Source organism: Phyllostomus hastatus, unplaced genomic scaffold, assembly GCF_019186645.2.
Source record: "Phyllostomus hastatus isolate PE091 unplaced genomic scaffold, TTU_PhHast_1.1 phas_contig_40, whole genome shotgun sequence".
In the NCBI taxonomy this organism is placed as follows: Eukaryota; Metazoa; Chordata; class Mammalia; order Chiroptera; family Phyllostomidae; genus Phyllostomus; species Phyllostomus hastatus.
Window position 1 is genome coordinate 9,487,832 of NW_025333872.1, and position 13,363 is coordinate 9,501,194.

The following is a 13,363-nucleotide window of genomic DNA, read 5'->3' on the forward strand; positions in this document are numbered from 1 at the left end:
ACTTTAAAAACAGGGTTTTCTTAGAAATTAACACAGCGGTGCTGTGGCATGAAGGCTGGAAGGCGGCTGGAATGCACTCGCCCCAAGGCCCTCTCTCCCGGATCACCCACAGCACTCTGCTCACTCCTCTGCTCACCCCCATCAGCCACGCACGGGCCTGTCTCCGGCACCTTGTTCTGGAGAACAAGGGCCCTACCTTTCACCACCCCCCAAATGCTCAGCATATACTGGCAAGCTTTACTGGGTACCCAAGTACGGAACACACACTCTGCTAGTTGCTCTTTAAGAAGACCTTGTGGTGGAATAGAGGAGACACAATGTACACACAAAACCGCCTGGGAAAAGTACAGGGTAGAAAACAATGTATTAAATCAGTAAATAAAGTGTATTTCACTAGAGTAGTTTTTAGAACCCAGGAAAGGGAGAAATGAGTGTGAACTGGAGTTTTGTAGGTTGTAGAGGAATCATTTTTCTTAGCAAAAATAGCAGTATTACTGATAGGTTGTGTTCATATTTAAAAACATGTAAATGTGAATACCGTGGGGGGTAAATGTTGGGAAAAATGTTCTGCCATCTTGGTTAATTAGTATGATTTTTTTCAGTCCTGAAATGTTTTAATAATATTCATAGCCATAATCTTTATTACATACAAAGATCGCCAAATGTCTTTGCCTAAACATCATAAGCATTAAACATTAACACTGACAGTTAATGTCTTACTACTACTGAAATTAGTGTACTTCATCAGATATTTTAGTTATATTGGTACCAAAAGGGCAAGCATGGTGCCAGAGGTAGCATTTATTGACCATTTGCCTGAAGTGTCTAAGACCTGAGAAATGTTAAGATGGAATTTCCAGCACCTGACTATAGATTTGACTTCCTCTCACAAGCCTTGGTTTTGGTTTTAAAAATCACGCTGATGAAGGAAATTTACCAGACAAGAAAATGTACTTAACATCTGTGACAAGGTAAGGATTGAAGCAGCAATCTCTGCTCACTCGTAAGTGAACTCTTAAAAAATGCTTTGCCACTGGGACATAGCAGTCAATAATTGGACACACACTTGAAATGCACTTTCCAGGTGCCGCAGCTCTGAGCCATCCTGGATGAAGCCTGGAATGGCTGATTGGGTCAGTCCTACTCTTGAACACAGACTGAGATCTGAGGACCCTGACACCATGCATCTTTCCCTGGTCACTCAGAGCAAAATGAAATATCAATCATGCCACCTGCATGTGCCAGTGTGCCTGCCAGAGGCAGCCCTTACCTTCACGAAGAGGGTGATGTCAGGGTTCATGGAAGCTGATTTGTTTTCTTCCAAATCATCAGCCGCAGAATAGCAGGTGGGGAAATCTTCACTGCTCTCCTGGACGGCGAAGCTTGAAAGAGAAGGCAGGTTCTCCTCCATCACGCCTCTATTCTCCTGTGGCTCTTCTGGGCTCGTCCCCTGGTCCTGAGTTTCTTCCATCATGATGTCCCTGCTTTCCTGGGGCTCAGCTTGTAGAGGATCCTGGGCCTCAGGACATACCTCATCTGGTAGGAGGTAGCCTCTGTCTTCTGGTTGGGAAAAGGCCAAGCTGTTCTCCTCCTTCCTAACAGCATAAACTGATATAGAGTCATATCCATCAGTTCCCAGCTCAGTGGCATATAAATCACTTTCTGACCTCAAGTCTCCTTGAATGTTATTATAAAGGGCACCTTCATTTTCCGCTGGCCCGTCTGGAACCTCATACACCCTCTCTTTTTGGATTGTGTCATAAGGGGTGCTGTAGTCTTCATCATTCATGTTTGCGTACCTGATAGATCCCTTTGCAAGCAGACCTGAGTACATCTGAAGTGAGTAAAGGGACAGAGGATGCTTGCAGAAGAATCAGCAGGCTTTTGAAACGCAGAAACTAGCAACAGCTATCAATGACAGGTCTCTAACAATCATTTACCAGAGACTTTAATCAGCAAGCCACAAGTTCATTGGCCACCAGATAAAGCTTACACACTCAGTTAACTCCTTCATTCCTCAGGGTATTTTCAACCAGACTCTGGGGTTTTCCTCATTGCCAGTAACTCCGAGGTTCTTTGCACTGACTAGAGGCAGAATTGAGTTTCTTCCCAGTCCACACAGAAAATTCTGAACACTTAACTATTTGTCACTAAATGGAGCTCCCTCTTCTAATTGCCCTGCTGTGTTGACAGCGGTCAAGAAGCCCCTGCAGTGCAGTTCTTCACGATGGTGACATCTCTTTACAGTCGAATGCATTACACAAAACAATTCAGTATTGATACCCAGTGATAAATGAGTCGTATGTACTCTGGTTAGGTAATGAACTCTATTTGCATTTCTTTTCAGGAAACAGCACTAGGTGATTAAGTGGCAGAAGGAAAAAATGATAATGCTCTGGTCTATGGGCACATCAATGCCAGCCGCCAAAAATGAAGGACTCCAAGATTTACAGCTGAGTTTTATTTTTTCTTCTTATCTGGGTGTTCACCACAGTCAAGAAACAATCGCTAAGATTTTTTATAAACAGGATATTGAACTGAGCACAAAACGAGTGAGTTACAAGATACATTCTCTGTTCTCAGGAGACTTAAATATAGTTGAAGGACTAGGAAGAGAAACTAAAACCCTAATCTGGTCACCAAATAAACTATTCAAGATTTGCTTCATGCGGTTGGCCCAGGTGTGGGATAAGCAGCAAAGGACTGGATGGGCGAAGTTGCCTCGTGGATGTCATGCACAGAAGCTAGGAATACACAGGCTTTGCTTTTTAATCTGCTACTTTGACCTGCTAATTCCTACTTTCTATCACCACATCACATACATCTTTCTCTTTGAAGTGACAGCCCAGATAAACTGTAAAGGGACTTTAATGTCTAGAAATCCTGTGAAAATTGAGAAGCAATGCAACTCCAGTTGACAGGATTCAAAGCATTTGCTAAAAATCTCATTGACAGAACTCTACTGTCCCCTTAGCTCCAATAGTGTATCCAGAAATCCTGTGGAATGGACTAACACAGTATTTCTAGAATTCTGGCTCTTGAGAATTCTAGAGTTCTAGCTCAAAAAATACATAAAAGTAAAGAGGCCAGAAATGGACTTTAAAAGCTATTGACACCCCTTATGTCATTGAAAGGTGAGGGTTGATGGGTCCCAACACCTGACAATTACCACAGGCACCGGAATAGGGCATTCATAACTGAATGAAGCCCCCACTTAATTCCTCCTCATATTTTAGTACCGGAGAAAACCTGAGAGACCATTCAGTCTGACATTTCATTTTACGTTTGAGAACATCCTGAGACCTTGAAAGGGGAAGCTAGTGGTCCAAGTTCACAGAGTTAATGAGCTGATTTCAGCTGCAGTTTCTTAACCTCCAGCTCGGTGATCTTCTTGAAACTCACTGCATTTTTTAAGTCAGCATTTTCCAACTTCTATTTTTCATGATCACACCCTCCCCCCGCCCGGTCCCTAAAAGAACCTTTCCAGATATTTCCCCCATGAAATTAAAATAACTGCAGAAAGACTAGAGGCTGTTCACATACCATATGTAACCTGTGTTTCAGACATACAGTGTTTTGTCCCCCAAGAACCAATTTTCAGCCCTTTTTAGGGTGTATGTTTTTGTTGCTAGGACACTTCCAGTGTGCAACTCACACGCGGGCATGGGATTTCGTGCTGTTCTGCATTATTGCCAAAGAACAAGACCCTGCATCCTGTGCACACACTCACAGCCTGCAGCGAGTCCTCACTGTGATGCCCCGGGGAGGCAGCAGGGGCTGGTCAAGCCTGGGGACTGAGAGCACACAGACGTTTTATAAATTTGGCCCCCTTCTGTCCCTTTCAGGACACACCTATGGTGACTTAGTTACAAGCTGTAACATGAAGCCAGCCATTGTGTTACCACGTAAGTCAGGTCACACCACTCTCTGCCCAGCGCCCTGCCCTGGCTCCCTGTTTCTCTCAGTAAAGCCAAATTCCCTACAGCGGCCTACAAGGCCCTACAGAATGTACACCAACTGCCCTACACCTGTTTTTCTCCCCCACACCTGTTTTTCTCCCCCTTGCTTACCCTGCTGCAGACAACCTGGCCTCAGGGCTGTGCCTTGGAACATTCCGGATGCTCCCATATTAGGACCTTTACGTTGGCTGTTTCCTCTGCCCAGAATACACTTCCCTGGACACCTGCATGGTCAGCCCCTAAACTCCTCTAAGCTTTTTTATACGTCTCCTTTTCAAGGACGCCACTCTAGCTGTTCTGTTTAATATGATGAGTTATCTCAGCTCCTACCTGTCATCCCCTCCCCATTACTGAAACCCCCTACCTTAGCTTTTGTTACCTTTTCTATAATAACTATCACCTTATAATAAGGCATATACTTTACTTATTTATTATGGCAAGAGTTAATTTTCTGTCTGCTCCCACTATTACATAAACTGTGAATGGGCACAGTCCTCTGTCTGTTTTTTCATCACGATCTGAAGCACCTAGAACAGTGCCTGACCAATATTAGATACTCAGTACATATTTGTTGAATGACTTTTTGTAATTATTTGATAACTTTACACTCCACCAGACATGTAGGTTCCATGAGAACAAAGCCCACATCCACTTTGCCCATCTCTGTGTATGTCAGATCTCTGGCAGATATCTGACATAGAATAGGAGCTTATTAAATATTGGCCTTACAAACAACCACAATGGAGGACATGTACCGAGAATTCATGTCCTGTTACTTTTGGTCTAGTTTCTTTCTGCATTATGTGTATAATGTTAAACACTTACTATACTCTAAACTCCTGTAGGAAGAGAAAAGATTAGCGAGTCTTCCACAGCACTTTGTATAGAGCAAGTTGGCTGGTTTCCTTATAAAAGGAACAGTCTATCAACCCATTTGTCAACAAAAATAGTTTTAGGGCTCCCTACTTCTGTTACCTATAACTCAGGAAAGGAAGTAAGACATACATGTATTAGCTTGAGAAATTCTAAGAATACTTGTGTGTTTTTGGAAATACAGGAGGGGACCCAAAAAACCCCAGAATTATCTTCTTGGGGGTGGGGCCCTTGTAGTACAGGCTTCCCCTGCTAGGTGAGTGTTCTAGGAATCCACCTGTATCAGCGTACCAGCTGGTATTATTGTGAGAGGCTGCATTTTGCTTCAGTGAATGTTTTTTGAAGACTGTTTCAATGCACTTACCCATTTCATGATGGGTGATTTACAAGTGCACCTGCTCACACTGCACTGAGTGGTCAGCAGTTTTTAACCCAAAATTACAGGACCCCCCCATTCCCCACCCTCCCTATTCATCTGATATCACCCCAAGCAACTCCTTTTGGTTTCCCCGGATGAAAAAGTCCTCAAAGGGAAACATTTTGCCAATGTGGAAAAGGTGAAACAACAAATGGCAGAAGCACTAAAAAGCATCAAAATCAACAAGTTCAAAAACTGTTGAGCAGTGGGGAAAAAGTCTCGATGGGTATAATGCATCAAGTGGAGAGTTCTGAAGGTGACTGAAGTTTAAACATGTAAGAATAAATACACAATTTTTTTACAAATAAATTACAGTCTTTTTGCCTCCCCCTTCATACACGTGTGCTCTGTCATACCCGTGTTTGGAAACCTTCAATGGATCCCAAACATACACAGAAAGATGTCTGTTCCAAGACCTTTCAGTTGGAACAAAGCCCGTTTTTCCAGCTAGCTTCCTCCCTTGACTATCCCCCAAATGTCCTCCTCTGTCACTGGAAAATTGCTCTTCCCTGAATCTGCTATGCCTTTTCCAGCCTCTGTTCCTGCGTTGCCTCTACTGGACAAAACTGTATCCATCCTACCATTGCAGGATATAAATATGCAGAAGAGGTGATCTAATGTGCACACACAACTGAGGAAATTTACAAATCAGTAATTCAACAGAAAGGATCCAGCTGGAACTTAGAGCAGACCTGCCCATCATCTGGGACAGCTTCGGGGTCAATGTCTGGCCTTGTGCTTTGCATGCGCAAAGACTCAACTTGGTTAGTTTGCACAGGGTTTTCCATACACTATAGAATGGGGTCACTCTGACTAAACTCAAAAAACATCAGTATAGCGACTCAAATGCCAATTTATTAATTTATGGCCTCAAAAAAAAACCCCTACCAAATTAACTGGAATTCTTGCTTGAGTGAATAAGCATAAACTTGTCACAGCAGCAGCGTCTGCATAGAAAACCAGTCACGATATCCTCTGTTTCTGTGATTTTTGTAGAAGCTAAGGCAATACTCCCTTTTTTCAAACTAAGTATCAGTGATTTATACTGTTTCTTTTTATCTTTGTCAGTCTAATTAGGAATTTACCACTTTTACTTACTATTTTAGAGAATCTTTGGCTTTATTAATAATCTCTATTGTGCTTTTTTTGTAATTTCATTGATTTTTGCTCTTATCTTTATCACTCCTTTTTCTTCTCTGTTTGGTTTTATTTTGCTGTTTTTTTTTATCCCAAGATAATCATGATGGATACTGAGATCACTGGTGCTTAGCTTTTTTTCTTTTCTAATATATGCATTTAAGCCTGTTAAATTTTCCTTTAAGCATAGCTTCATCTGCATCCCACGAGTTTTGATATGTATTACTTTATCATCCAGTTCAAAATACTTCTCATTTTATGTCTAGGGTTTTTTTCCCATTTGTTCATTAGTTATTTAGAAGTATACTGATTAATTTCCAAATAGTTGGGAATTTTCTAGTTATCTTTTTATTATTAATTTTTAGCTTAATTTCACTAAGGTCAGAGAACATAGTCTTCTATGAATTTTAATCTATTGAAATTTGTGTTGAGACTTGCTTTGTGACCCAGCCCATGACCAGTCTGGAAGTTGGAACTGTTCCATGTGCACGTGAAAACTGCGTGTGCTCTTCCATTGTTAGGGGCAGTGTCTATAGATGACAGTTCGTGCTTGTTAACTTTCATTATTCAGTTCTTTAATGTTCCTATTGATTTTCATCTGCCTGTTATATTAGTTACTGAAAGAAATTAAAATATTCCCTACACTTATCCAATTCTCATTTCAGTTCTCTCAGTTTTTGTTGTATATGTTTTCTGAGGCTATATTATGAGGTTCACATAGATTCAGGATTATTATATCATGTTGGTAGATGGACTGTTTTTTCAATAGAAAACGTCACTCTTTACCTCTAGTAATATTTTTTGCCTTTTTCTGATATCAGCTTTCTGTTGGTTAGTGATTATGTGTATATTTTCTCAAGTTTTTGCTTTCAACTTTTCTTTTATTATTATTATTATTATTATTTTAATCATTGTTCAAATACAGTTTTCTCCTTTTTACTCCCAATCCAGTCACCCCTCCCACCCTCCCCACTTCCCTCCCATTACCACCCTCCCCTTAGTCTATGCCCATGTGTCCTTTAAGTTTGTTCCTGTGAACCCTTCCCACTGTCCCCTTAAATTCCCTCCTTTCTCCCCTCCGGTCACCATCAGCCTATCCTCTATTTCAGTGTCTTTGGTTATATTTTGCTTGTTTCTTTGTTTTGTTATTTAGGTTCCTGTTAAAGGTGAGATCATATGGTATTTGTCTTTCACTGCCTGGCTTGTTTTGCTAAGCATAATGTTTTCCAGCTCCATCCAAGCTGTTGCAAAGGGTAGGAGCTCCTTCTTTCTTTCTGCTGCATAGAATTCCATTGTGTGAATGTACCATAGTTTTTTGATCCATTCATTTACTGATGGGCACCTTGGTTGCTTCCAGCATCTAGCTATTGTAAATTGTGCTGCTATGAACATTGGGATGCATAGGTTCTTTTGAATTGGTGTTTTAGTATTCTTAGGATAGAGTCCCAGCAGTGGAATTGCAGGGTCAAAAGGCAGATCCATTTTTAGTTTTCTGAGGAAGTTCCATACTGCTTTCCACAACTTTTCTGTCCTTTTATATAAGCATGAATACTTACATATCTATCCAGTCTGACAATCTTTGCCTTTTAATTTGACCATTTAGTCTATTAACATTTAATGTAATTGAGATGTGTTTAGGCTAAGTATACTATCTTGGAATTTGTATTTTCAAAATGAGTAAAAACTTGAGTGGACATTTCACCAGAAATTGATGTATGAATGACCAGTAAGCTTACAGAAGAAAGCGCAACATCCCCAGCCATGAGGGAAACACAAGGAAATGAGGTCACTTTACACTGCAGGGACAGCTGACATGAGGAGGACAAATGACACAGGAGTTGATGAAGATGTGAGCAGCTGGACCTCTTAGACATTCATGGCGAGCATGTAAAATGGTAAAGCCAGTTTGTAAAATTGTTTGGCAGTTTATTATAAAAGTAAACATATATTTTCCCTATGGCTCAGCAATTTCAGCAAATCTTAGAAATATATCCAAGAAAAAAGCCAACATGAAAGTCATCATAACAAGCATGTATGACAACACTTAGAACACTTGATTCTTGATTTAAAACACTGGAAACTTCCAGCAATTGGGGAATGGATAAATAAACTGAGGTGTATTCACATCAGCCATGCACTGCATAATGATGAGAGACTGCATGTGCAGTGGTGGTCTCATAAGATTATAATGGAGTGGAAAAATTCCTGCCTCCTAGTGATGTTGTAGCCTTGCTCAGATCATAGTGCAAAGGTTACTCACATGTTCGTGGTGCTGATCGTGTAAAGAAGCCAGAGTATTGCATTGTCAGTTGTATAAAATTGCAGCATATGCAATTAATTATGTACAGTGAATAAAACTTGATAATGATAACTGACTATGTTACTAGTTTATGTATTCACTATCTTACATCGTTTGCTATTATTTCAGGGTGTAGTCTTTCTGCTTATAAAAAAGTTTGCTGTGAAACATGCTGCATTACGCCAAACAGAAGCCTCACACATTTCATGTTTACCACATTTCTCGATTGCATCATTTTCTTCTGTGCTACATTTAATCCCTGTTTGTTTTATGAACTCAGTGTGCTATGTTTCTGGAGTCTATAGTAGGGTACAGTAGTAATATCCTAGTGTTGGGAACTGCCTTACCTGGTTTCAGAAGTTGTAACCCCCATAGCTCAGGCTGAGTAAAGAGACTTTGGGACCATAAGCCAGTAAGGAGACAAAGTTTATGTCCCTGTCAGGGACGCTACCTTTGCCCCCTTTTACTTCACCCTGCTTGTCCCTGTGAGGATGACTGGTTATCCAATGACAGGCAAGATTCCTCAAGGGAGGGATGATCTAAGACAAGCATGGTAGCAATGGGGTCATCAGGGAAGGACTTGGGGGACTATAGAAAAAAGGAAGTGATGGACCCTCAGCCCTCGGCTTTGACATAGCCTGAGTTCTCATTCTGTCTGTAAGAAGTCTCCTAATCTTTTGGCTGCCCTATTTCCCCAGCCTGACTTAAACTTCAAACAATGCTAGAGGTGGGTGTAGCCCTGTACTGGAAAGGGTGGGTTCCCTGGGGTAATCAGGCCTAAGAAAGAATGCATAAAATCCTGTGAAACCTACTTTGCTAAGAATGTCTTCAATTTTCTAATAAGGGTCCAAGCATGAAATGAGTTTGTTTCCCAAAGTTTTATGGCCCTTTGGCTATCTGACCCTGACTCAGAATAAACCCTCATAGTTCTTTGAATGTTATCTGTTGTTTGGTCATTACTTCCTGACAATGATTGATGAGCTTTACATATATGCCCTGTATTCTTATGCAAATTAAACCCAATAAAAGCCCATTGAGGAACAGGCTCAAGGCCCTTCTCCTTTGAGAGATCCACCACCTTTCCTCCCCAAGTAGATCATGTCTTGGTAAACTTATTCTCACCTGTGGTGGCAGGGGTGGGGGGCTCTGTGGGCAGAGCCCCCCTACATCCTAGGCCTCCACATTCACTCCCCACCCACTCACTGACTCACCCAGAGCACCTTCCAGTCCTGCAGGCTCCATTTGTGGTAAGTGCTCTATACAGGTGTAGAATCTTGTACATTTTATACCATATCTTTTCTACGTTTAGATGTATTTAGATACACAAATACTTACCCTTCTGTTGCAATTGCCTATAGTATTCAGTACAGTAACATGCTGTACAGGTTTGTAGCCCAGGAGCGATAGGCTGTATCATATGCCTAGGTGTACAGTAGGCTGTGTCATCTAAGTTTGTATGAGTGCACTCTGTGATGTTCACACAATGGCAGAATCATCTAACAGTGCATTTCTTAGACTGTATCCCCACCATGAGGTGGTACATGACTGTAAGGAATGCTAGTCAGCAATAACAAAAGAACAAACTACTGGTGCAGATAACAAAATGAATCTCACAGACAATATATTGAGTGAAAGATGCCAGACATGAGTATATAGCAAATAATTTCATATAATTATGTTAACTTAAAAATATAACAAGAGTGACATGATTTCTAATAATTCTTTTAATGAGTACTTGAGCAAAAGATTTTAAGGATCATATCTGTTATCCATGGGCAAGGAAGCTCCATGTTAGCAGCTGTCTTAGTCTTCCTCCTCTAGGGGCAAAATTTCTTAGGTTCCTGTCATTAAGTGATGGTTAAACCCACCTCACTATCCCTGGAATACGGCTGTCAGGCTGAACAAGCCAGGCAGAGGAATTTGCATGAAGCCCAGGGTGCCAGCAACACCTGGCCACCAATGCTGGGAAACGGCCATGAAGACCATCATTAAGAATTTCCCAGGGCATCTTACATCACTTACTATAACGCAGGCATCAACGAGGGCCTCCCCAGTCCTTATACGCTTGAGGAAATATGCTTTAAAATCCCCAGTTTCACAATTTTCATCCTCAATTTTTTTCTCTAAATCTGGGTCCACCCATGTATCATTCAAGGGCAAAATGCCATCCTTTCATGTTTCTGTATAAAAAGAAATCTACTTACACCCCCAAATTACAGAGCTTTAATGGAGAGTTTGGGGTCAAAGGAAGCAGTGACATCAGGTAGCAAGATTTTGCCAGTCCCACCCCAAATCCCACTTACCTCCTCTCTCCCTTCCTTTTTCCTTTCCCCCACTTTCTGAGGAAACACCAACTCTTCCGGTCTCTCCCACAGAGCATTTTCAGGTGGGCTGCACTCACCCTTGGTTTGGGGGCAGGGGTCTTCTCATCTTCCTTCCCAAACAGGCTTTCTAAGAACTTCTTCAGAACAAACTTGGTATCCCCTTTGAAGAGAATTCTTTTTTTTTAAGATTTTATTTATTTATTTTTAGAGAGGGAAGGGAGGGAGAAAGAGAGAGAAACATCAATGTGAGGTTGCTGGGGGTCATGGCCTGCAACCCAGGCATGTACCCTGACTGGGAATTGAACCTGCAACACTTTGGTTCACAGCCCCTGCTCAATCCGCTGAGCTACGCCAGCCAGGGCCTGAAGAGAATTCTAATAGATATGATGTTCTACATCTTACTGCATTTCTGCTCAGATTTGATAACTCCCTGATGAGATTTTGGGGACACTGAAGACCCAGTGGCCATGAACTTCCAAACAGAAGCAGTATCTCCGAATTGCTTGATCTTTAAAGCATGGGAATGGCTTAGCTCCCAAGAAGGCGAGCCGGCCAGAGACCCTCAGGCCAGGAGCAAGCCTGAGCATTGTTCCACTTGGTCCTCCCTCCACACAGTTGGCCCTTGCCAGTGGTTTGCCGATGATGAGGAAGGGGAAAAGAGGACATGTCAGAAACAGTTGTTTGAAAAGGGCTTGTTATCTGTTCAACATTTCAAGGTGAAGGGGTTGAGAAAAGTCATAGGCCTACATTTCCCACAGAACTCAAATATTTGACTTTCGCTAGAAATACTCGAGTTTAATATCCATTCATTCTAGCCACTCTGAAAATCCTCAAAGCGTAGACCCCAGCACAGGAAGAGAGAGCGAGGCCCTACCCTGCAGCAGGCCCTGCCGTGACGGAATGGGCCCTGCTGTTGGTACACCTGTGACTTAAAATGTGACTTTCCAGCCTGGGCCTCAGGGAAATCTTCAGAAGAGTCTGGCCTTAGCAGGGGAAGAAACCAGTTACAGAGAGGGGAAAGGCTCATGAGTTATTTTGAGAAGGGCATGTTTGTCTCCAGCGCCAATACCTCCACTTGTTTTTCTGCTCTTTTCTCCCCCCCTCACCTCTCCCCTCATCACTACTTTCCCCTCTCAGGAGCCACTTAGTCTCAGCGAACTAAAGGCTTACCCACTCAGTAATATTTTCATTTCAAAAAATGCAAAGGCTGACCCAAAGGAATGAATGGCTAATGGTAAAAGCTTATTTCCCATTTTTCAGGGAAGATCTATTTCTCACTTCCTATTTTCTCTGCTAATTCTGTTTTTCTATATGTCAAGTGAGAATAACAGTATGTGTTATTGAAGGATTTACTTTAATAAAGTAGGTAGGAAGCCTATTCATCGCAGTGCCTGGCACCACAGTAATCCCCTCTCATCCAGTTTTGCTTTTCTCGGTTTCAGTTACCTGCAGTCAAACATGGTCTGAAAATACCAAATGGAAAAATCCAAAAATAAACATTTCATAAGTTTTAAATTGTGTGTCTCGGAATAGCGCGATGAAATCTGACGCTGTCCCACTCCGCCCCACCAGACATCAGTCGTTCTCCCCTCCAACCCCCTCAAACCTCCTCCCCCCTCCCCTTCGCACCCTGCCCCACCCCACCCTACCGGGACATCAGTTGTCCCTCCCCAGCCCCCTCTACCTGCCCCTCGTCCCCCCAGCACCCATGCTGTGCTGACGCCTGCCCAGCACAGTCACTCAGTAGCTGTCTTGGCAATCATATCACTGGTGGTGTCACTGCTCTGCTGGTGTTAAGTAACACTTATTTTATTTAATAATGACCATAAAATGCAAGAGTAGTGGTGCTGGCAATTCAGATTCAACAAAGAGAAGCTTTAAAGTGTTTCCTTCAAGAGAAAAGGTATGTGTGTGTAGGAACAGACATGGTATGTGTAGGGTTTGGTACTACGTGCTCCTGCAGGCATCCACTGGGGGTCTAGGAACACATTTGCCACAGATAAGGGGTACTATGGTATCCCTACTACTGCTATTATTATTATTATTATTATTATTATTATTATACTTTGTCCCTAAGATAACAACATGAAATCTTCCATTGTCTTCTTCTGAGGAATAAGCAAACATTCTGGATCCATCTAAAGATATGAAACCTGGAAATATAAAGGTTATGGAAGGGCTATAAGTTATAGCCCATGACATTAAGAGTTTAAAATCCAGTTGAGTATAATATACAATATTCCAGCAAAAAAGTTAATTGACAATTTAAAGTATTACGTTATCTTTAGTGACAGGTAAATGGGGACTGATCTTTGGGCTGTAGAATTTCAGAAGAAAGAGGGGTCACTCTGGG

General features: G+C 41.9%; 1 protein-coding gene across 1 annotated transcript in view; it reads right to left on the bottom strand.

Moving 5' to 3' along the window:
- Positions 1 to 1,875, bottom strand: part of CLIC5 (chloride intracellular channel 5) — a 148,696-nt gene extending 146,821 nt beyond the window's left edge. The window contains exon 1 of the mRNA XM_045842969.1: positions 1,271 to 1,875. Coding sequence (XP_045698925.1) covers positions 1,271 to 1,834 — 564 coding nt within the window. The 5' untranslated portion in view covers positions 1,835 to 1,875. The remainder of the gene's footprint in view (positions 1 to 1,270) is intronic.
- Between the last annotated feature and the right edge of the window lie 11,488 nt (positions 1,876 to 13,363).